Below are 25,553 nucleotides of genomic sequence, written 5' to 3'. Positions count from 1 at the left end.
TTGCTATCCTAGGGTATTCCAAATCCCTGAGGATTTATTTTTGTTCAAGTCACACTGCTCTGTGTCTGACACTTAGGTTAAATGCTGTCATTCAGACGCTTGAATTATCCATGTAAGTCTTCTTAAATTTCAGTTTATCTGTAGGAAGCTATTTATGATTTGATGAGGTGCCTAAGTGATATTTAGCTTTGACTGTATGAAAACGCTCTGATGTTCAGATTTACACAGCTGATATTTTTGTGCAGTGTGCCAATAAGATTTATTTCATTAGTTTGTCTTAGGCAACTGCAGGTGATCAGTCTGTGAGGAAAGCAGTCTGCTTATTTAGATTCCATAATGTAGAGATACAATCCTGGGGAGATTTAATATTGACTGTTTTTGGGGATCTGACTTGGACAGTTTGCCCACAGGAAATCTGTAGGATGAAATCACGTTGCGTTGATTTCAATTAGTCTTTCTAGTTCAGTACACATCTGGACCAACTGTGCAGTAGTAATTTTAGTCTGATTTCTTCAAAAGTCCATAGTTTGTTTTTTTTTTTTTAATTTAAATTACCCATTTAAACAACTATCAATGCAAACTGCTCTGTTTTCTAAGGTCATACTATATTGCTTTGGATTTCATTCCATACTTTTACTTCTTTTGTTAGCAAAGCTGCATGAGGTCAGTCATGAATAGTCCAGTCTGTACAAGAATGTGGTGAGGTAACATGAAACTTGTTAAAATTTAGAGTATTTAATATCCATTACCATAAAGTATTTAGTTAATTCCAGGACATTCATAGAATATCACACATAAATGATTATGAAGGGCTGTAGCCTTTAAATTTACTTGCATTATTTTTATTTATCTGTTTGACATAGGTGAAACTTTAATAAAACCAAAGTTTTTAGACTTCTGAATATGTTGAGAAAACAATCAGATTGTGTCTCATTCCTTAAGGTGCAGAAGGAAATCCCTGTTGGACATGGGTGACAGGGTTGTGTGTATTAGCAGTCGTGCTTAGGCAAACTTCTTTTAGGGTACAAACTGGGTAGTTACTTGAACTGAAATTCAGTATAGTCAATGGAGGAGCAGAAGAGGCAGGATAAGTCTTATTCTTAAGTTCACTCTCAAACTGGTAACTAAATATTGAATTAAATTTTAGAAGAAAATCAAGCAAACTGCTTGGGCTTTTACATTCATAGCAGTTATTCTCTTTTTTTTCTGTTTTAAAATAGTAGAAGCTTGAAAAACAGCCAGAACTTCCAAGTTCTGCTGTACTATTTTTACGAAGAATTGCTGTGCCAACACTTCTGATGAAAAAAATGTGCTTATTTGAATAACATTCGATTGTCACCGTTCTGCTCACACATTGCATAGTTAAGACACAACTAAGCAGTGCTATGATGTTGATTACAGCTTGTCAGGCATTTCAGGCTGCTCCTCTATAGTTGACTGAAGTAGATATTTTCTGGAAGTATGGGTCTCCAGCAACACCACTAAATTTCAGAAGTTTCTGGTTTATACCATTTTAAACTGTAGTATTATACAGGAAAAGATTTTCTGTAAATTGGTTTTTGTTTTCTTGAGTGGAGAAATGAAATTGTTTTGGATCCTTTTCAGTGTGATTTCTGAAAGGTTTCATTTTTAGTGTACAATTTTATAGGCAGTTGAACAATAATGTAGAGTAGACTACCTTTTTATTTCTGACACTATAATACAAGTCTTAACAAAATAGAAAAATGCTTAGCATTGAAGAGGTAGCTATTTTTGTCCTGATGTGCAACTACAGCATCTTACATTTAGCTTTTTGTTTGATTATAAATTCTGCAGGGGAGGGACTTCTATGTAATAGGTATAAAGCAGCTTGTAAAAATTATCATTATTCTGCATTAATTTTATTCCATGGTAGGATTAAAAATAAAATTACCTCCTTCTTGCTGTCTTCCCATGTTTCTCTGTTGATATCTATTTACAAGAAAATTGTGCTGAAGTCAAATGTAAGTTTCTTGTTCACCTGAAGGCATGAGAGATTTTCTGGAAGGAAACAGAGCTGCAATAAAATAGAATAAAAATGATAGTGTTTTTTTATGGCATTTAGCACAGTGAACTCCTGCCATAGTGATATTATAGACGTCCAAATGTTAATCGTCAGTGTCTTATCTTATTATATTTATTCTTACGCTGGTATTTTCTTCCCTGGAGAATCATTACTTTGTCTTTTGTTTCAACTCTTTTCAGTCTCCATTTCTCTCACTGCAGCTAATTCAGGGCTTCCAGAAAAGTGTTAGTATGGCAAGAACCTGAATCAGTCAGTGCACTGTTGTTTTCAGCTACTTGTACTGATGCAGCTTTGTAACTGTTTAACGCTCAGTACATGAACTGAGAGTGACAAGTCTGCCCGTAATAGAAGTGGTGTCTGTTCAGATCAAAAAGTTAAATATGTTTCTCGTTATCAACACTGAGAAAACGTGAGCAGAAAGCCATTTAAACTGCCATAGAACTGCATGATACAGCACTCTTGACAGGCTCTCTGGGTGCATCATCTTGTTGCCTCTGCAACTCCTCCTCAGATGATTTCTCCTCTCTGCTTCTTTTTTCTTAGGGAGGACATTAGACCAGTCTTTTTATCACATTCCCTTAAATTTTCTTCTGAAAATTCAAGCTGACTTGTCAAAGACATTTTTTAAATGTAATTTATTAACCTGCTTCAGAAGGGAAGTTAGAATAGAAATTGTTTCATTTTACTTTATTTAGTAAATTCAGTAATAAGATTGCAAGAAAAGCTGGAATTTATTTACCTCATTTTGACATCACAGAGACAAAGGATTGTAGATGGAATAATGCAGCCCATAAGTAATTAAGAGTCTTAAGCTCAGTTTGCTAAAATGTCTTTGACAGCGAGTTTTGTTCCTTTCCTTAATTTTGTGTTTCTTCATATATTTTTCAATTACAGGCAGAAACTGTACTTTATACAGAAAAGTTAATCCACAGTACCAGTTTGTACCTTACAGTAATGCATTTGGTCTTAATTTTTTTTTTCTACAACAGCCAACAAAAATAATTGTTGCCCACCTGTAACTTGGGTGGAAGTACCTCCCTTTGGAAATTAGGCTGCTGTCTTAGAAGCCTCGTGCAACTTTTATATCCTATTTAAACTTTAAGGTACTGATAATTTAGTCTGCAAAAATAGGTGTGTTTTATCTACATTTCCAGTTGAAAAGCCGTAATGTTATTTGCAGTGTGACAACTGAGAATAAGATGCCAAATTGCTTTGAATAGGTAGCTAACATGGTTGTCTGTTGAGATTCCTGCTTGGGTCCCCAGCTCTTTTTAATAAAAGTCTACCTGTGCTGTAGCGTTTGAATAATTGTGTGCCTCATTAGTCCTTTTATTAAAGCCTGGGCCGTTAGGTCACAGCTTGTGGACAAATTTAGTGGGACTGCAGAGTTTCTGTGGAACTACGATAATCACTTCTTCAACCATCTACTAACTTTTTGAGGAGCCGAGAAAGAACCCCTTCTCATCCCTTCTGAAATGCTGTGTGGATGAAAGCTACTTTTCATCTGAGTGATGAGAATAGGAAAATCTGTTCTGAAGGGTGATCAGCGTATTGTCCTTTGTAGAAAGAATTGCTGAACTCCCCACTTGGGCTGGGGAAAAAAGCATAAACATGGCCCTGTAGTAACAGAAGTTGTGTGATCTGCTTGCCTGAACTTGCCTATATAATATGATGGCCCCGTATTGTAGGGGGGTCTCAAATTGTAATGCTTTATTTATGTAGAAAAAAAAAACCCCTGAAGCTTCTGGGAGTAAGTTCTTTAAGGGTTGTCCAGTTACTGTTGTCAATTGTGTAGCTTGAGTTCCAAATCGGACTTTGTCATCATTTGTCCTTGGCAGATGGGTTCTAATCTTCCAGACTTTCCTGCTTTCTGCAGCTACATCAGCTAGTCTAATAAAAAATGCTGCTTTTACTAAAAAGTTAACTTTATTTTAGGCAATATCTGGCTGCAGGAACATTCGTAATTTGGGAAAGTCAAAAGTTAATGGCTTAAAAAATGCAACATTTTATTTCTGTTTTATTTCATCTGATTTTATTTTTTCTTAGTAGATACTGATCTTTTTTTCTTAAAACCTCAAGTTCTGACTTATTTTCATTCCTTCATATCAATGACTTCTTTGCATTCCTGACCCTAGACATTACACCGGAAGAGACCATTAGTTGATCATTGTGTATTCATGAATAATGCTGGCTGATGAAGTTTTTGAATTTTTTAGTTTTAGTAATCTGTGTTACACTTCACTACATTTCGTAGACTGGGATGTGGTCTTAAACTGAAGACAAGATGGAAATATTGTACTATGAAATATTTTCCAGCTATATCTGGCCTTGGCTTCTTGCTGTCAGCTTTGTTTGTACCGTATTTAATTAATTTACAGAACTCTTTTGTGCCCACTACCCTTTTTTCTAATCTGTTATCTTTTGCACAGAAGTAACATTTTTTTTCTGTCCTGACTTACAATTTTGTGTGCATCTCCAATTTAGTAGCCCTTTTGCCATTACTGGGACTTGCTCCCAAGTTACTTGCTGAGCCTAACCTGTAGGTACTTCCCAGGCGTGCTGCTCTCCGGCACCATGCAGCATTCTGTAACTAGCACCTGTGCTCCAGCTATGAGGCTTCTGTTCTAGTTAAATGTGCGCTGGGCCTTAGTGTTCAATACTTGTGCTTTTCTGGAAAGTTTTGGGTTTTCTAAAGACCAAGTGGGGAAAACCGTACAGAATCTGTTGGTTTGTGGTTTTGGGGGGGGGTTGTTTTTGTTTTAAATCTACCAGAGTTATAAGTCAGAAATTGTACAACAGTGAGTTGTCATTAATTACAGAAAACATCTTAAACATTGTAGCAAAGGTTAAAGCCTTTCTGGGCCAAAAACCATTTTTTGCAGTGTTTAGCACATAGCTCAGGAGGAAGTGGTGCTGAACTGAGTTTGGTATGGGGCTTAAAGACGAAAACAAAAGACTTCAGTTTTAATATTTGATGATAATTAAACTAGCATGAATAAGGATAAAATGACCATAATAATGGAAAAGAAGAGCCAATAAAAGTGTAAAAGAACTGTTTTCTGAAGATAAAGATATCATAGTTGTAATATAACTTACATTGTAATCTTTTACTCTTAGTAATCTCTTTCTCTTAGTGTTTGAGCAGCCAGCTGAAGCAATTGCTTTTATCATGGCCGAAGCTCTGCTGTACGTTTGGTTTGGTTTTGCTGAAGATATATGACTGAAAATAGATTTTCACAGAATGTGCCTGTCTCTTCATGGAAACCAGTTTACAGCAAAAGAATCCGTTACCTAGGGGATGAATTCTCTGGTTTAGAGCACTAAATAAATAAGTCTACTTTTTTTTAAGCTGCCTTATTAAAGAAAACATACATTTCTGTTGTTTCTATTTATATATTTATTTCTATTTTGCTGCATAGGAGAAAATGAAGTCTGAAGAATTTACTTTGTAAAGTCCCAGGAATTTTAGACATAAGAATTCTGCCTGGGGCTGATGTATCTCGTACATCTTTACCCTGAGCATTGTGCTGCTGAATTGATTGGTGTTTCTTGCAGTATTCCCTTACGAACTTGGCTGAAGGAAAGGGAAGCCCAGCTTTCCTAGTTCTCCCTCATTCCATTGGGATTTATCGCAAATGGTTTTCCCTTTCTTACAAAGTTGTATCTGTGTCTTCAGTGGCATCCAGTCAACCTGGAGTGACATGAGTGTTTGGTCAAGTGGTCTTCCCTGTGGCTCTGACTTAAAAGAAGGGTGGGATAGCCAGTGAATCCCTTAATTCATTTTCTTGTTTGCAGGCAGGACATTTACATAGCCAGTAGAGACATGCAGGCTACTTAGTAAGTTGGAAGATGCCAAACATTGTCCTCTCCTGCAGAGGAGGTAGCTCAGCAAAGATAAACACTTCAGTTGAGTAGTTCAACTTTGGGCAGAAAGTAGGTACAAAAAAATTCAGCAAAACCAGCTAAGCAGCTTTTGCTCCAATAAATTCCTCTGACTAATTGACAATGAAGTCTATCAAGTAATTAATGGGGAGACTTATGTTACTTAATATACTTTTGAAAGTCATTTTGATACAATTCCAAGTTGTTTTCAGATACATGGTAATAAGACCTATCAACCATGCTACTAAGGAGGAAGTGAATACGACTGGGGAGCAAAATAATTCTTTGAGGAAAGGAAACAAAATTATTGTCAAAAACATTGAAAGTGTTTGTTTCCCTTCAGGAATGTATGTAAAAGATGGAGCAAAATGCTGAGAGATGTTGTAATCAGTCTTTTCAACTTACAGAAGCCGTTTCTCCTTTGGAGTATTGCTTTCTAACTCAAGTAAGGAAACAGGGTGAGAAAAGAACCATAACCCAGATGTGGTCTGTGGGATTTCATTTCTCTTTGGATGTGCTGTCTTCACAGTAAGCTTGTAGAAGAAAATGGTCTTAACTAGTACAGCTAACTGATTAGGAAAATGTTTGAAGCAATGATGTGCACATGTTTTCATGTCTTAGCTACAAATGCAGCACATGGAAAGATTGGACTCTTGAGCAAGAGGGGAATGACTCAGCTAAACAGATCTGGGTATATTTTATGTTTACAAATTGTTGACATTCTGTTTTAATTTTCTAGTTGTAATTATTCTTCCTACCTATAAGTAGGCCAGCAAGATACTCAGCTGTGGTCCAGCGAATTCCCTGCTATGGACCCTGTCCATGCAAAGAGTTCACTGGAGAATTGGCACACACTTCTATGCGTTACGTGTGTGTGGCACTCTGGGTATCGCTCAACTGACAAGGGGCTTTTAGGTAAGATTTTATCCAAATTTAAGAGTGACAGGGAGTTGCGTTCCTTTAGCAGAACTACTTGGTAGAGGGCGAACTCTGCTTTCCCAGGGAAGGCAGGGGAAGGGCAGTCAGCATCTCCGATCACCTGCAGTCTTGTGTGAGCTCATGTAAAAATGAGTGAAAACTGTTCTTACCCATCTCTATTGCTAGGTTAGCATGAGAGGGCATTTAAAATTTGAATAGTGAAATACCATGTTTAATGTATGCTGAGTGAAAAAATTTCAGACATTGATTAGAAGTTTCTTGAAATGAGCCCCAGCAGGACATCTGCTGCTGAGGCTGGGTTGCAACTAGCAGGAGGTCCTGAATGCAGACTTCTAATTAGAAAAGCCCTTTATTTTCAAAATTATTTCCTAATTTATAGATAGGGAAAATAATTTTTCCTCGTGCACATACAGGTTGTTGTACAGAGAGCCAAATGTGCAGAGTTTTTCTTTCAAGACGCTAAAATGATAGGCAGATTGCAAGTAACCCTTATAAAGATTGCAAAGGATAAAGGTAGCAAAAACATTCCTTGAAAATATTTGAGAGCTTTTTCACTGTATATTGAAAACATTAGCAATAAAGAAAATACTCAGGGCCATCAAAGTATAACTATTCTGCCAGTTTGTATACCAGCATCCTAGTGCTTCTTTTTCTTTTCAATACAAGTGAAACATTACATTGCTTTAAATTGTTTTTTAAAAAATTTCTTCATAGCTGGAATTAGTCACTCCGGGCATTTTCATTGCTAGTGCTTCAAATAAACATAAAAGCTAAAATATTAATGATGCCGTAGTGTTATTAGTGGCTTGATAAGCTGGTCCTCACTACAGGCTTTCAAATGTCTGTCTTGTTTTATTGGAGAGCAACTGCTGGGTGGTAGCAGCTTGTTGTCTCTTCTGAACTGTCATCAGTCAAAATCTTTTAATTTCTATTTTGTTTTGTTTCCTCTACCCTTACCGTGTACACTGGGCAGCAAAGTTAACTTTAAGTCTTGAAATACAGATGGAACTGTATGAGAATTAAGTCCTCTGTGACTTCATTCTGATGACTTCACCAGCCTGCTGCAGAGATAGGACTTTAAAGATCGCTTGTTGTCGTGAAGGTACACAGCCTTAAAATGTCAGACCAAAATTAAGATGTATAGCTTACTTAGGTGAATTCACCCTGCAGTGTTACATTTTCACATTACTGTTTTATTTTCTTTTTATGTGATTTTCCTTTCTCTGCCTTACTGAATATTGCAACTCGCTATGAAGAGGAAGGTGCTTATGAATGGCTATATGATCTGCTCATGTGGATATAATTGCTAAATTCATGCCATAAGCAGAAGGGATGGATAAGACCTTGTTATTTACTCTTCCTCATTGAAGGACTTTATTTTTTACACTATTTTCTGAAGTGCTTTGTCTCATCCAAAAAAAAATCACTTATCTTGAGAGAGTATAAGATGTCTTGTGATAACAAAAGGGAGGGATAAAATCTGAGCATTCCTTAGTACAAAACCTGTTCTTCCTTTCATTTGTGATAAAGCCTTCAATGTCTTTGGGAGAGGATCTCATAGACCTCACTGAGATCAAGTCTGGAAGAGCAATCCAATCTTGAATGTCTGCCTCATCTGTCCACATTCAGTGCAATTAAGTACATATTCTTTTTACTATACCTTTTTGCTTTTTGTGCAGTAAATGAAGTATTATTTTTTAAATTAATAAATATTATACTATTTATGCAAATTATATAAAATACATTCAATAAAATAAATGAATAAAATATTTTAATGATTAAGTATGATTACCCAATAAACACACTGGATGATTCAATCCATGAGGTACATGCTAAACTTCCATTTACACAAATATGGCTTGTTACCACTGAAATATGGATATTTGCTTGTGGACTGAGAGCAAAATTTTGACCTACTGTGTTTTTTGACCATGCTAACAGTCTTCCACAGTGCTCTGTGGTGTTCAGCCATGCCTAACCTATAAAATATGATTTTCTGTGACATGCTGTTTACATTCTAGATTGATCCAACTATCAGTTTTTGTTTATCCCAAAAAGCAACTGCTCTACCTTACCATAAGCCATTTTTATTAAATCCACATCTACTATAATTTTTCATCCTTTTACTTATGTTGGAAAATCCTCTTAGTCCATTCTGATGCAGTTTGATATTACTGTTCTTCTGTGAGTATTTTCATAATTCCTTTTCCTTGTTTCTTTCATGACTTTTTCTTTAGAGGAAAACTAGTAAGAGAAAATTCTTCCCCATCTGATCTATAACCAGCAGTATCATCTCTTCTGCTTGACAATACTTGCGGCAATTTTGTGTTCTTAATAATTCACTTGTTTTCTAAATTGATTCTTATACTGACAATGGTAGATCAATATTCTAACTCCATGGTGATAATCGCATCCTTAAATCAATATTTACAAAGATCTTGGCAAGGAATAAACTGCTCCCTCAATTCAGGTTGGGAGTAAAGCAGTGGTCCGACATCCAGATCAGTGTTTTGGGAACAAAAGATAGTGTAAGTTCTCTCCTATACTTACCCCACAAGTTGATTTTGTTTAACAAAAGTACTCTAAATTTGAATATTACATTATAAGTACACTGTGATCCAGAGCTAACAATGAAGTCATTGCACCGATTTTTTTGACAGGAGAAAGTTAGGTGTTTGATGAATTTCAAACATACCGTAATTTGTTTTTCTTGTGTTAGTTTATTTTTAGTTATATGAAGACCATAGACAGCAAATGTACATAATAATTTCCACAATAATATTCCAATAAATTTTAATTAATGCAAATATTTATATCAAAGTATGGAGATGGTATTACATACTCTGAAGATTTTTTGTTGGCTTTATTAGTTGATCTAATTAAGATGGCTTATTTGGGCCTTTATCAGAAGTAAAATACATCTTAGCAGTGATGCAACAATGAAATTTACTTACTGCTGTTAGGAAATGAGAAGTGTTAACAGTAATGCAAAAAAGACACATTATTTGAGAGGTCTGTTAGCTAGAAGAAAAAAATGAATTTATCATTGCTAGCAAACAAAGTATTTTATGTAAAATTGGTCTTGCCAAATAAATCCGACTATTTTTTTCTGTGGGATTGCCAGATTAAAAATAATTTATAAAGACACAGATGTAAATTTAGATTTTCATCACACAAAATTCTGGTGAATTGTCATTGTAAAGTAACCATTTCAGGTGAATTAATTAGTGATTATCTGTATCTCATGAAGAAGCTGTCATTGAAGCCAGATACAGAATTCAGGCTGTTTTAAAGGGTATCTGATGGAATCAGTACTAGATGTGACACTAGTTGGAGTTTTTGCCCATCATCTGAAAATTAGAATTAAAGCTGATAGAACGTACAGACAATAGAGCAACATGCTAATAAATAGTGAAGTATACACAGCACACAGGCATATTGAGTAGTGTTTTATACAGCTGTCAGAAGACAGCGTTCTAAGAAGACAAGGGGGATAATGAGATAATTAGCTAGTTGAACCTGAGCTTAGAGTATTGTGTTGTGACTGAGGAAAGGACATAGTACTAATGGTTTTAAGGCAGAGAGTGTCATATATTAATAACAATATAGAACAAAAAGATGATAGAATGTAGGCTTGATCAAAGAAGGATTATGAAGCTTATTATCTGTACCAAATAAATAGTTAGGTGACTTCTGATAGTGGATAGAGCTTTAATAATCAAAACCAGATAGCAAAGGTTATTTGTCTGGAAGTTGACATCACACAAATTCTTACTAGAAAGCACAGACTTCCAGTGGTGCATGTACTCGGCCACAGAAGTAGCTTACCTAAGGAAGTGGCATATGCTCCCAGTAGGGATGGTGTTCAGGTCTGTAAGGGACCGTCTTTTAAGTTTTGGGTGACCAAGTGTAGGCACATACAATGTTGCATAAATAGGTACGTAGTGTAATTTCATTTGTGTTGCATCTGTCAGTGAAATGTCAATGACTAATGTATAGCCTAAGACATCTGGGGACTCAGCCTGGGGAACTGTTTTTATCTTATACCCTTTATATTTCATATTTTCTCTGACATGTTTAAAATGATGGCAGATGATACCTATTTCCCAGATTGTTCTCTTGCTCAATGCATGGCACTGTCCTGGGAAATGTGAGCTGGCAAACTTGACTTCTCTGAGATACGGATATGGGGCTGGACTCAGCTCTACAGGAAAATATTAAGCATCATCAAAATAGATCTTTGATTCAGGGTCTGGAAGGGGCATAAACATGGAGATGGCAAAATTCAGGATCCCAAAGAGATTCGTGTGAGTAGTGAGATTTGAGGTCCTCAGGTTAGCTACTACGATAGGACTTGTGGATGTGTGTAGCAGAAAGCTCCTCCTTTGTCCCCGATGGCCAAGATTTCACAGTGAGTGATGCTATCCCTTGGTGTCACCATCACATAGGTAGTGCTAATTGAAAAAGAAGCATGGTGGTTTGAGGGACTGTCTGAATTCTTTTATATTCTTCAGAGGGATGAGGTTTTCTCATAAAGCCTTTTCTCCTGCCGTACTGAACCACAGTATTTTTTCCTAAGTTCAAGGGAGAATGTTCTCTGAAAGCTGAATCTAGTACGAGCCCATGCTGAAACAGGTAAACTGAAGCCAATGCCTGTGTTCTGTGTCTCCTTTCACATGTCCTTTTATGTTGACATTGAATTTTGGGGTAACAGAGTAGTTGATATCATGAAAAAGAGAATCCTAATATCTTTAGTTGTTTATTGTTTCATTATGCTGCTACGTAAAAACATACCTAATTTAAACTTTATTTAATGACTTTTTTTGAAAATCTTACCTTTTTTAGACACTTCTTTGTTTGAGAACAGAAGGGAGATTGAGTTTAAACATTAACTCAACAGTAACTGTTGGGGGGAAAAAAGGCTGTTGGGTTTTTTTCCTGTGGAAAGTTAGATAATGATTATCTAAAGAGGTGTAGGATAGACATCAGCACCATGCTTCACACTCATCTCAGATGAGCTATGGCTGGAGGCATACTCACTTAACTTGACAGGTTTCTGCATCTTTATTTGGAACGCTACCAGCAATCACCATTTTTCCTTTGGGTAACTGATAACTTTCCAGGTTGTTGGCAGCGGTGGTTGTAATGCCTGCTAGTGAAAAAATGGCATTATAGTACAGTAACATCTGGTACTGATATTTAGTATTGCCTTTTATCCTGTGGGACTCCTTGCTGCTTTATAAAGTATATTTGCACATAATTATTTCACTGTCCTCTTAAAAGCAATACCAAAGGATTATGGTAGAGTTTGGTATAGGAAGAAAACCATCCCTAAAACAGAATGCCAGGCATTTGAGGACAGCCAAAAAAAGGTTTCTGATCACATAACACCAACTCAGTTCCTTATTTACCATTTGTTGTATAGGCACATGGACAACTAAGAGTAATACTTTCTGATATCAGAGTTCCAGCATAAGTATTAAAGTTCTAACAGCTACTGCAATGGTACTAAAGCTTATTTATTGTTTTTATCTGTCACTGTCAAAGTGCGTTACAAAGCAACACACTGTTATTGTTGCCATCTTGCAGTTAAAGAAGCTGAGGCATGGAGAGGGGAAGTGATATACCCGAAGCTACTAAACAACCCAGTGCAAGTGAAACATGCTGAAAACAGGTTTCCTATGCACAAATCAAAAGCTTTATCTCTAAGGATATGGTGCCTTCCCTTTGCTTATGGAGATAAAACATTATGGGACCTACAGTCTCAAACATTACAACCATGGGGGATTTATAAGCTCTTTGAGAGATTGTATTGGTTTTGTACTTTTACAGTGTTCAAAATCACTATCATTGACAATTTCTTTAGACCAACTGTACTGCTTGTCTCCTGATAGACTGCAAAAATACTAATTTTCCAGTCAGTAGTCCATCAAGGTGCTTTCTGCTTCTTTGCTGTCTTTACTTCTCAGATAAATGCTTGTTTGGTGCCCTGCTTGTTTGGTTCCTGAGCAGCCTACACCCTATGACTACATCCTGTGCAGATCTGTCAGATCACTGGCTTTTACAAGTACTGTTTTTAGTTTTTTAGAAATATGAAATTTTAGAAATTTAGAAAATTTCTTGACATGAAGACTGCGTGCTGCTTTACGTTGACCATTATAGGGCAGGAAGTTAAATTGCTTCATTCTTAAGTTAAAAGCTGATTTGAAATGTAATTTTAGATTTGTTCAACTTGGGAACGATAGAAAAATGTTTATTTCAGAAAACTGCTACCTCAGAAGCCACAATTATAGCTATGTCATTTGTTTGTTGACAACACGCACAGGTTTTTAAATGTTTTCTTGCCTTTAGAAATGTTGAAATGGAGCTGTGTTTTAAAACCCCTGCAGAAAATCTGAGAATTCTACTGGCAAGACTTCAGTGAATCAGCAATTTGGGGATCCTTAAAAAAAAAAAAAAAAAAAAAAAAAAAAAGACATAGCTTGAATAATCTTCTGAATCAAGAGTAAAATTAAATTTTTGGCGAGCTTCTTTGGGTGATTTAAGTAACAGCATTATGTTTACAAAAAAATAATTGAAAGGTGATTTTGTAGGTGAAAACTATAAACCCGGTGTAAGGAAAATTTGAAGCAGAATTTAAACCTCAGTCTCTTGAGGAGAGCATCAAACCTGAGTACCCATATCCCTGTGTAACAGCTGTAAGCGTTAGGTTACTATTTTTCCCCTCCCATTGAGTTGAAAAGGTGATGGTGAGCTGTCTGAATATTATAGCTAAAGGACAGTGTATAGTGGTACAGGCTTGTGATATGCAGTCACATATTTGTGTTGGGTGTCGATTTGTGCGGGTCACAAAAAATTAAGAATGAACGCTGAGGGTGACGCCTTCTCTTGGGCACGCATAGCGTACAGTGGCCGTTTCCAGACATCTGGCTGTCACGGTTTGAGGCTGGGCCGGCCACTAACGAATGACAGACGCTCTCTACTAACCCCTCTCCCCTCCCAAAAGGGAAAAGGAGAGAGAACAAGGGAGAGAGACTTTACGGTTTGGAAAAGAAAACTAAAACAGCTTTAATGGAACAATAACAAGAAAAGAAAAGATAATAATAAGAATAAGGAAAAAATGAAATATATACAATATGTACAAATATATACAAAACCAATACCGAACCCAACTCCCCCCCACCCTGATGACAATACGTCACCACCACACCGCAGGGCTGGCACTGGGGCAGTCCCAGGCTGGACTCGGCAGCAGACAGGGACGGGATGCAGGAGCTGGACTCAGGCACTGGATTCAGGGATGCACGGATCAGTCCTCCTCAGATGTCGGCCATCGAAGAAGAGCGAAGGGGCGAGACCCTCGTGATCTCTCAGCTTTATACTGAATATGACGTCTATGGGATGGAATACTCTGTTGGTCAGGTTTGGGTCACCTGTCCGGTTCGCTCCTCCCTGTAGGTGTGACCCTTTTCACTCCTGGCACCCCAACACGCAGTACAAGATTTAGCAGTGACCTTGGTCGCCATAAGAACAAGTATAAGCAAGGGCCTCTCTGCATCCCATTCCTTGGTACGAACTATAAACATCAGGCCTTATCACTGCTGGAAGCAGTCACTGTCTGGAAAAACAGGCTGCTGTTTCAGAAAGTGCTGGTAGTTAGAGGAGACTTAACTGAAAAGTTAAAGCACTAAAACAGAATTAGTTCTGATTTAGCCCAAACCAGGACACTGGCAAAGAGTGACTTGTGCAGTAAGGCCCGGCCAGCAGCGAGCACAGCTGAGACTCTGGGAGAGGAGGGTGCTCCAGACACATTCTGTGCCTGAATTCCGCTATGCTGAGCTGTAGGCTGCTATGCCTTTGGCAGTCACGTTTTCCTATGTGATTAAGCAAACTGCTCTCTCCGAACTTCACTTTGTGAGGTGAAATGCCAAGAAATTAAGATTAAAAACACCTGCAGATGAGTGCATTTTTTGATGGATTTGGACTGTAGGCCATAATTCAGTACTTAATCTGCCTAAGCCTGTCAACACAAGGAGCTGAACCTCAACTAGCTACTGCATGTGATTCTCTCTGGGAAGCCAAGGCACTTGGCAGCTTGTTGTTTCTGTATCATCAATCAACACAGCAGACTCTAACCAACTCATGCCTGTGACACCAGCTGTTGCAAAGCATTATTTTGGAAATGCATTGATTGTCCCACTGCAGTGTGATTGTTATCTTTTTATGGGCATTACTTTTTAATTTACTTCTGATATGTTGCAGTAAATACACAAGTTATTTATTAGCATGTCAGTAACAATACGGCATGTGCCATATACAATAGATACTGATTGTGGCAAAAAACTGCATGTTCACAGCCCAAAATAAACAGGCCAATTCAGACACTTAAAAACTGCATGAGAATCCAAACATTTGCTTTTTATGAAAAATTTTTAACATTGTGTGAAATCAGAATGTGGCTTCCCATTTGAAAGTGACTAAAATTCCTCTGGGGACTAAAGTATTTGGTTTGTAAGATACTTGGTGCTGCTGTTGTTAAATAATACAATGTAGCATCTGAAGTTACCAATAAGCAAGAATGGATATCTTTTTAAGCCATTTTACTTAAGAAATAGAAAAACACTGTTAAAATACCAATTTTAATCCAGCATTGATTCATGATTAAAAATCAATTATTTAAATTAATTTGGACTTAAATGTGATGTCAGCCTACTTTCAGCACACTTACTTCGTGTTACAGGGATGTTTTTGTGAGACATTAGTATTGTAGCGAGTGCATTATAATTTTCTAGGCTTAAAGAACATCATTTATGTCATCTTAAGTGATCGTTTCATGGTTTTGACAGTTACAAGAAGCTTTTACTTTCCCTACTAGCTGTAGAATTTTTACCAGCCTCCAGGTGGAGTATGACCCATTAACCACTATTCTTTTGTCCAGTGAGTTTTTTACCCATCTGGTTTCCCTCCATCCAGATATAAGAATAGTGTGACAGACAGTGTCAAGGGCCTTTCTAAAGCTGAGGTAAATGACATCTACTGCTCTCTCTTTGTCCATAAATCCAGTCATTGTATCAGACAAGGTAATCAGGATGGTCAAGCATGATTTATCCTACATAAATCCATTTTCTATTCCCAGATGCCCTTTTCTCCTTTGTGGGGCCAGAACTGTGCTCCAAGATGACTTGCTCCATGATTTTTACAGGGAACAAAGTGAAGATGACTTGTCTGTATTTCCCTGGAATGTTCTTTTGACCTTTCTCGATGACATTTACTTTCCTGCGGTCACCAGGAATCTCCCCAGTACAGAGTGGGGTTAGAAGGGCATTGCCCAGTTCTCTTCAACGCTCTTGGATGCAACCCATCATGTCTTGTATACCTTTATGGTTTGAGTTCTCTCAAGTAATCCCTGATTCAATCCTCATCCACTGATGGTAGTTCTTGTTGAGCTGTTTCACTGATCACAGGGGCTGGGAGACTGACTGAGGTAAAGGCAACATGGAGTACCTTGGCCTTTCCTGTGTGTACTGTCACTAAATCCCACACCCCATTCAGCAGCAGGCTCACACTCTCCTTCTTTGGCCTTTTATTACCAATATGGTCGTCAAAGCTCTTCTTATTGCCCTTGGCATCCCTTGAACGTCTTGGCTTCAGGTGAGTTTCGGCTTCCCTGAGACCATCCAGACCAGTCCTTGTGATGTTTTAACTTCCCTTTTGTAACATGTCCCTGCTTCCATCTCCTTTACGCTCTTTTTTTAGGTTAGAGCTCTGTCATGAGTTCCCTCCATAGGTAAGTTCATCTGATATGTCTTCTTGTTTGTAAATTTTGCAAATTAATGTGTTCCTGCTAATGGAAGCTGTAGCATATACAATCCCCCCAAACACAGGTTAGAGACTCTGAGCTCAGAAGTTTCATTACAGTTATCCAGAACAGAATCTCCTTGTTCTGCAATTTATTTAATATGTTGGAGGAGGAGACAGAGCTAACTTAATCTGTTATTTAATACATTTCTTTAGTCCTTAGAGGGTAATTCAAGAAGACAACTTATCTGACACAATTGTTATGATTTATGGCATCCTGATGGATTCTACTCTGACAAAAGGATTCCACAGTAACATAGGGGGGTTTTTTTGTCATCTTATTCAACTGGTCCTTTAATAATCTTTAATAAAGAAATGTAAAATTTGATTATGAAATAGCACAAGAAGCCTGAAGGATAAAGATAAGTAATTTTAACTATTCCTAAACGTGTCTTTGACAATGTTTCTCCTTCATATGTACATTTTCAGTATTTGTGGAGCAAAGTATAGTAGTTTAGGATTAAAGCTAAGCACGTGCAATTTAATCCTAATTACATTATTTTTCATTCACTTTCTGTAGTAATCAAAAGGTGTATAATGACATTTTAATTTTCAAGGGTGAGAGCAAGACAACCTTTTTTATATGAAATTATTTTAACTTATTATGGCCTGGCTCTTGCTTTTGTTATGAGACAACAAAGCAGCCGTGGATCACTGCCTACTTTCCTGTGACATAGTTTGATATACATAGTGCATCCAAGAGAAAAAGGTTGGGGAGAATGGAGGGATGATGGTGAGTGGAGGGAAATATGGCTTTCCAGCAGCACTGGAAGCAGCATGGCTGGCTCTTCAAAGCTTAGCTGCTGCTCTTAACTCTTTTCTTCAACTCTGCTCCCTGTAACAGAAGCAGTCTTGTCCTTGGATGAGCAAACATAAATTTTTGCTTACGCTGTTGGGAGCCCTTCAGCTGTCTCAGAGTCGCAATTTATTTTAAGAGACTGAGACAAAGAGGAGAGAAGTTTAATTGTAGACACATTTCTGGTGGGTCTATAGAATGTGAAGGAGATTGATTGGCAGTGGGAAGAGTGTCGGTACTGTAATGGTATAGGATCATCCATTTAGAGCTCAATATTAATGTGATTTGCTGCATGCTTGACATTCATTTGTTGAATCTAGCTGCATATAGCCATTGTTTACATCATTTCACTGAAGTATACCTAAAAAGATTTGTATGATAAAGTATCTGTAGCAAAGCTCAAATGAATTTACTGCAGAGATGAACAAATACAATGTTTCCAATGTAACATCTAACCAGATGCCATTTGTGAGCCCATGGATTGCCATTAATTAAATGGTGAAATACATTTGCGCAGAACCCAGCGTGTGCTGTGCCAAGCACCTGTGCTTGCTGGCTTCATGAAGGTCACTTGGTGTTGCAGCTCCGGGCAACCTGCAGCATGAGGAGCTTCCTTAGTGTCTCACTGCCTGGGGTCCTTAGTAAAAAGACATTAATTCTGAAGATCTGATGGAGGGCAGACAGAAGAGGATGAGGAGGCCAGGCAGTTTATTGACTACCACTTTGACATTTGACAAGGAGTGAGCAAGTCTCTCTGAATGTCCTGAGGAGGTGAGTAGGGGGAAGAATTGCCTTATAGCCATATCACTGCTACTCTCTCCCTGTCCCTGTCAATGTGTACCTGCTCATGCAGCTTACTCCTGCATGGGATTGTTGTGACACTGAATTCTGCTTAAAATGAGTGCGGATCCTGGGAAATGAAGTCTGAACAAACTACACTGCCTGACTTTTGGGGTTGTACAAAGCAGAGACAACTAGAGGGAAGAGATTTTATTAGTGGAACATGGAGGGAATGCTGCGTTGGCTGTAGATATTTTACGTAATCTGATAAGAAGACTGGACTCAGTACCCCCATTAAATCCGTTTGGTCTGACGTTATTCTTTATGCATCTTTCTGCATAAAGAATAGAAAGAACATAAATATAAAACCTTTGAAATCTTTGATGTGAAGTGCTGTAAAAAATTAATTTACTTACACATTTTTGAGAAACTGATGTGGAGGGCTCTGGGGAAGGGATGGATCTGCCCATTCCCTGGGCAGGTTATTAGGGCTCTGCTACCTGTTGGGGCAGTGTCCTGGATTACCTCTCATTGTGAAGGGTAAACATGTTTAAACCGTCTTCTCCTGTATGAGTCTAGTCTTTCCTACTAACACAGGACAAAGCAATCATAAACGGTGCCTTGTGGTGTGGGGGCAAATGAGGTGAAGTACTTTCTGTCTCTACATCCTGTATGCTGCGGGGCAATAATGATGAAAGAGTTTTTCATTCCAAAGGGAATAAAGCCAAACCATATGATGTGTGTGGTTGTCCTGCGTGCAAGCTGTATCTCTTTTTCTCTCCAGTGTGAAAGTGCTATTTGTCACCTCATAGTATAACTGCAATTTATCTTCTGCTTTGTTCCTTTTTCTGTTTAGTTTTGGTTTTGAGATTGAGCTGGTATTTAAAAGCTTTTTAAGAATTTGGGTTAAGAAAATTATTTTTGGTGAAAACTGAATCTGAATAATTTTTAAAGAAACTATCTTCTCTATGTATTTTATAGTCTTCTGTTCTCTCAAAGAACAGCTAAAACAAACACCACCTCAAACCCTATGTTAATTAGCATCTCTAGCCAGAAGAAAAGAATTTTCTACTTCACAGTTATGTAGTATCAGGATCTTTACCTAAAATCCTTTTTTCAAACTGCATCCATCAATATGTAGGTTTCTTTCTATCTGTGTGCAAAGCTCTGTAAATTTTTCACAAATGCTCTTAAGTGATTATTTGCATTAGTTTATCTGCAGATTAGTAACAGGTTTCTACCTGCTCTCATATTCCTTTGTACATACATATCAAAACGCAGTTTAGTTTCCACTGTGAAACTCTCAGGGAAGGCATTGTTTTTTGTTATTTATTTAAATGAACATATTTTTATTGAAATACTAAATTTTGTTAGATTTTGCCATATATTTTTAAAATGTTAGTTGTTTTAATTGTGATATCATATGTTACTGTTTATAAAAGAGAGATAAATGATTTATTGTGGTTCTCTGAATAAATCTGCCAAGTCCGGCTGATGTCTGAGAGTTAGCACGCACTGTTTTGCATGCCTGCGAGCCAAGGTGGAAGATATGACTCCTGTACAGAGCATGGAAACATATTTGCACAGCAAACATAACACAGAACCCCTGGGCAAATGACCACTTGAGAAGACTTAGACATCTTGACTTTCCAGTTGTCCAGCCTGCACATGTAAACTCCTTGCAGCCAAACCCACTGAGCCTTCTGTGGTAGTCTGTGGCAGAGAAATGATTTTCTGTTCTCTTAGAAGGTAAAGGTAAAAAACCTGGGCAAATGTGGAGGAGAGTGTTGCAGAAAAGGAGGAGCAAGTTGGAAGAAAATATGAAGGTGCTGCATTAGGGAAGAGGATCCACGAAACAATGCAGTAGGGTGAAGGGGAGAAGCCGACACCAGTTTAACTGGCTGAGCACTACTGCAGTAAGGAAAGATGGACAGAGAGCGCAGCCTGGGATATTAGAATAGGAAGGAGGATTCAAGCTGATATTTTGCAGTGCCATTTTGCCTGTAGGCAGAATTCTTTGGCAAATGTTTCACTGCAGGCATTTTTTCTTCCTGGAAGGGACTGTTTGACGTATCATAAGCATCCGTCTGTTAAAAATACCATTTTGTTTTGGGCTTTTGGAAAGTCGTATGTATGTCAGATACCCATCTTTGATGCATCGATGCTCCAGTCTTCTGTTTTCGTTCAGGAAAAGTGGTACAAGTGAAGAGTGAGTTTGGGGCGTGCTGACTTCCAGGAGAACAGGGACCTCTTCATCACTGTCAGTGCCTTTTTAGAAAACTAGTTATATGTTGCTTGCGACAATTATTTTCCTTTTCAACTGTGCGAAGTTACCACTCCCTAGCAATATCCAACATTTCTTATACTTAAGAAGCCCTCAGTCTTTTTGACCATGCATATTTATAAAATCTGCTATTAGGACAATTTGCTTAAGCCATACTACTGATCTGGTAATGTATGTGTTACTTTTCTTCAGAGGCACATGTTCAAATACCACTGACCTGTTTTTTATCAGGACTGTGTTTGAATACTTAGATAAAATCTGGTACTATCTGGAAAGTAATTTCTTTTAATTATTCTAGTAAAGAAATATTAAGTAGCCTTATTACTGGGCTAAAGGAAAATTTAGTAGAAAAATCATTATTATTAGCCTTCTAAATTTCAAAATTGCTTTCTGACTTCCTATAAGATGCTTATAAATAAATTAAGTCCTACTAGAAACATGAAAAAAAGGCTTTTTAAGTGAGCTGTATCATTAAAATCTCCTGATGAAGTCGTAATGTTTTGCTTTTGGTCTGTGTATGAACAGGACCAAATTTATAATTCAATCTTTACTTAGATCCATAGATCCTAATAACAGTGATGCCAATCTTGCTCAAGGATTTAGCATGGCATATACATTACTTTTTGATAGAATAAAGTAGTTCAATATTTGATTACTAGAGGAAGTATTGGAATATGGTAATCGCATACTTGACTTCATCTGCAGTTATAATGCACTTAGGTTGCGTAGTAGTAAAGATGGCAAAATATTTTTTTTCCCAGCGATCTCATTGAAATTACCTCAGCAAGCAAGTCTGGCTAGTAATGTGCTGATTCTGTAACAAGGAGAGAAAGTTGAAAAGAAGCAGCAGTATAAAATAAACAGAATAAAATTAAGGGTATCTTTCTGCTGGGGTGATATGTCCCCAAGAAAAAAAGAAACATTCTACTATAATCTTCCTCCCCCCACAAAGCCCCAGCTGACACAAATGGGTGACTACATCACTGAGAGAGGCTGGAGAGTCCATCGGTAGTAGATTTTGAGATTAGACTGCAGAGTTTAAGCTAGAAGCAATATGATAGTATCTCTTGTTATTTCTACAGGATGCTTTGTTCATATGGCCCTTGCTCTTTTATTTGAGCCTGAAGACAATTTAACTGTTTGATGAAAAATAAGTGTCATAGTAATATTGTAGGACTTACTTCTTCAGTTGAGATTCCCAGAGCTTCTAAACCAGAAACCTACATGGCTGTTGGTTAAGGTTCAGAAATTCTTCTTGACGTATTTTTAAGACCTGTGCATGACTGGGAAAATTAGGCTCCCTACCTGTATGAATGCCCCTTGCTTACTTCTCCTGGAAACTGGACCCCTTTCTTAACTCTTGAGGGCATTCTTTGGTAGGTAATAAACATAAGTTGTATTTCTCTTGGATTGTTAGAGAATAAATAAGATGCTAATTAAAACCTTGAAACACATTTCCAGACTTCCACCCACAGCAATATCCAGATTCCTACAAATTTGTATGAGCCAGACAAATGTTAGATGAGATCCAAACCAACACACAGCATTTTGCTCTTCTGTAACCTCAAGCAATTACAAACTGTTGGGGTTTTTTTCCCAATTAAAAAAATATGAAAAATACTCTCATTATTTGTAATAAAGCAGAATGTTTCCAAGAAAATGATGAACTTTAAATTAATGAGTACCTTCTAAATTCTAGACACATGTAGAATTGAAAGAGGTCTATTACAGAAGTTGAAAATCTATATTTAATTAATACACCCACTACATCTATTAAATTGGCAAGATAATAAATGTGCAGCCCTCTCTTTTACTTCACAAGAACACATTTAACATATTCATTAGCTGAGCATTTTACCAGTCATTGCAAATATACTTCAGCTGCACTTTTTTTTTTTTTTACTTGTGAACTGTGCATTGCTGTGCAAGTATGGAGCATGCTTGCCAGTCAGTCTGCTCTGAGCACTCATCCTGGATTGTTTGGGCACTCACAGTGCCTACTTTTATAGCTTGAATGGAGTTATGACTGCAAAGTTATAGAGGTGGGTACTTTGTGACTTTTCTTAAATTTGGCGTAATTCCTTTCTTATTTCATTCAGCTCTGTCCTAGATAATGCATAAACGTGTGGCATTTCCAGTCTTTAAATGTCATATTCATACAATGGAAGAAACAGTTTGTTTGGCATTGAGTAGGTCCCTCATAATACTGGGACACGGCTGCTCCGGGCCGGTCCCTGCTCCGGCCCGGGGCCCTCCGCGGGCCGCAGGCCAACGGCTGGGGCAGCGCTGGGCTCCAGGGGCTGCGGGGGCTCAGCCGCCACCCCCCCGTGGGCCGCAGGGGAACCTCTGCTCCGGCACAGCTCCCCCTCTCCTGCCTCACTGGCCGGGGTGTCCGCAGGGCTGTCTCTCTCCCACCCCCCTTCTCTCTGCCCCTCAGCAACACAGACAGAAAAAACAAAGAGCTCAGTCAACAGGATCTTTCACACTTAGTTATTCGCAGAGGCGCCATTGGTCTGGCCTTGGGCGGAGGTGGGTCTGAAATGGGAGCCAAGGGAGCTTCTCGAAGCCTCCTACAGGAGCCACCTCTGTAGCCCCCTCCCCTGCTAACAAAACCCTGCCAGACACCAAACCACCACAAGTTAATTGTTTTTTTCTTGGCAGACCAGTGCATGATATGCTTCCTTCAAATAGGATGGGCTAGAGAATCCTTTGTCCCTCGGTGGGCTTATACCTTCAGTCTTAACCTCCTTTTTATGTGAGATCTCTGTAGTTAGGGGTTTTATTAAAATGTGTAGCAAATGGTTACCTGGTAGCAGCAGATAACTGTTGTGTTCTGTAAGTGAATTTTGAGTGCATTTGGCAATGCAGCTTTCCCCAAGTTAGATATTCTCAATGGAGAACATGAACGCTATCGTAATTTGAGTATGTTGCCTTTCATAATCAGATGTTGTCAGAATTCAAGGCAGCTGGTGGCATTCTGCCCACAGCAAAGATGCTCTGCAAATAGAAAGCTCATCTTGAGAAATTATAAAGCTGATAGGCACCCTCTGGTTTTCATCCTCGATTCTTATGTGAGGATTTCCTTCCTGCTTGTTCCATTTGTTTATTGCCGTAAACATTGTCTGCATAATGTTTGGGTGGTGAAAGAGTTGCTCTAAAGCGCAACACGTCTTGTTATGGCTTAAGAGTTAAGAAGGGAGATATGGAAGAACCAAAACACAGTATGTGGTATTTTTGATTTGCTAGTGGCTTTTACACCAGTTTTCCCCATTCCCTTTCTTCCCGATTGATTCGTCGTCTTGGTGAGAAGTGATAGAAAATGGCAAGCAGGCAGATGCTGAGGATGTTTATGCTAATATCTGACAGCTAGAAGGCTGTATATTCACGGAAGGGAAAAAAGATGTTTCCAACACGTACAGGGGTCATGTCGAGGCCTGTGCTCAGCTGGCCCTTGAAAGCTTTTTTCTAATACAGGACAGAAAACATTACATGGCAGCTGATGTATTTGAATTAATACTGGGGTACCTTGCCTAGGCTTGCCAGCTGAAGGGATTAAAACCAGAAGTGGTTCTGATCCAACAGGATGGATTCTGTTTCTGTGAATGGTATTGTTTAAGGAGGGGAGACTGGCCATGCCATGCTAAAGGGCTTAGTTGGCCTTGTGTTCAGACTTGTCTCTTGGCAGAGCTAGGTTCTCATTTCATTTACTGAGCAACCGTTATAGTGGCATTTTACAAATGGAATGCAATTGTATAGACCAAGGTATTTCAAGAAGCAAGTTTGTAGGTAAAAGTGACTCAAATGATTGTGAGACTGCCAAGTGGCCGGTGGGTTTGGTTCATTTTGAACAATTTTATGTCACTTTTTGATTATTAGTAATATACAGTGATTAATAGTCATGCATTTTTTCCCACTGTCCTGGGCAGCATGCAACAGCCCCTTCCCTTGCTCTTCCTGAACATTATTCTTTCATCTTAAAAAAGCAACAACAACCTGAAAAGTAAAACATCTCTATACAATTTCTTAATTATCATTTCTCTCTCATTTGCAGGCCAAATTTATTTACCCTGTAGGTACAAGAACACTTTAACTTGAAGCTCTACCAGCTCATGCAGAAATTTAGAATTAGAACTGAGTATCGCACATGAGCGTGAAGATGTGTCTTACTCGCAAATACATGCATTACTCCATATAGTGCACACCACTTGTAGCTGGAAAAATAGTGAATGATAGAGCATTTTAAAAAGCCTGAAATACTAGATTATGTGTTTTGTTTTTCATGAGGATGTTGATTCTGAAGCCACTGTTCCTCCTCTTGTGTTTTAGGTGCTGTAGCGGTTTTGATCCCTCGCCTAGACCTGGTGATTTCTTTCGTTGGAGCTGTCAGCAGCAGCACTCTGGCACTGATTCTGCCACCTCTGGTTGAAATCCTCACTTTCTACAAGGAAAACTTAAGTTTATGGACGGTATTTAAAGACGTTTTTATAGCTGTCATTGGAGTTGTTGGATTTTTAACAGGGACGTATGTGACGGTTGAAGAAATCATTTGTCCCGCATCCGCAGTTCTAGCTAACGCAACAGAGAGCATCTCTGCAGATTTAAATGATACAAATTTGATTGGTTTAAAGTAATAATGATTTTGTTCCTTAACAAGAAATCCTGGATGGCTGGCAGACCTATGTGTGGGACAAGTTCCAGTGGATTTTAAATGAATTTTTGAAAAATAGCATGCAGCCCTTTCTCATTCTGTTCTTTGTTCCTTCCTTCATTCCTTCCCATCCGCTACCCCTTTGCTCTCAACCTCTGCTCATCTAGTGAAAAACTGAATTGATGTCAGGATTTAAAATATATACATGAATATAGGAAGGAAATAACATTTTAGGTTATTTGTGAGAAAACAAAAAGAATTTTTATAAGGAAGTGAAGATGCCTTCCTCAGAAAAGGTGGAAGTCAGTTCATTTGTATCCAG

General features: G+C 38.1%; 1 protein-coding gene across 1 annotated transcript in view; it reads left to right on the top strand.

Annotated features, from left to right (window-relative positions):
• The window catches only part of SLC36A4 (solute carrier family 36 member 4), a 106,821-nt gene extending 81,607 nt beyond the window's left edge, over positions 1-25,214 (top strand). The window contains exon 12 of the mRNA XM_086473465.1: positions 24,910-25,214. Within this exon, the coding sequence (XP_086329591.1) occupies positions 24,910-25,214 (305 nt within the window). The remainder of the gene's footprint in view (positions 1-24,909) is intronic.
• Positions 25,215-25,553: the final 339 nt, after the last annotated feature.

This window comes from Leptosomus discolor, chromosome 1, assembly GCF_034619465.1.
Source record: "Leptosomus discolor isolate bLepDis1 chromosome 1, bLepDis1.hap2, whole genome shotgun sequence".
Classification (NCBI taxonomy): domain Eukaryota; kingdom Metazoa; phylum Chordata; class Aves; order Leptosomiformes; family Leptosomidae; genus Leptosomus; species Leptosomus discolor.
The sequence above is the reverse complement of the archived record's forward strand: the minus strand, read 5'-3'. Positions and strand labels throughout refer to the sequence as shown.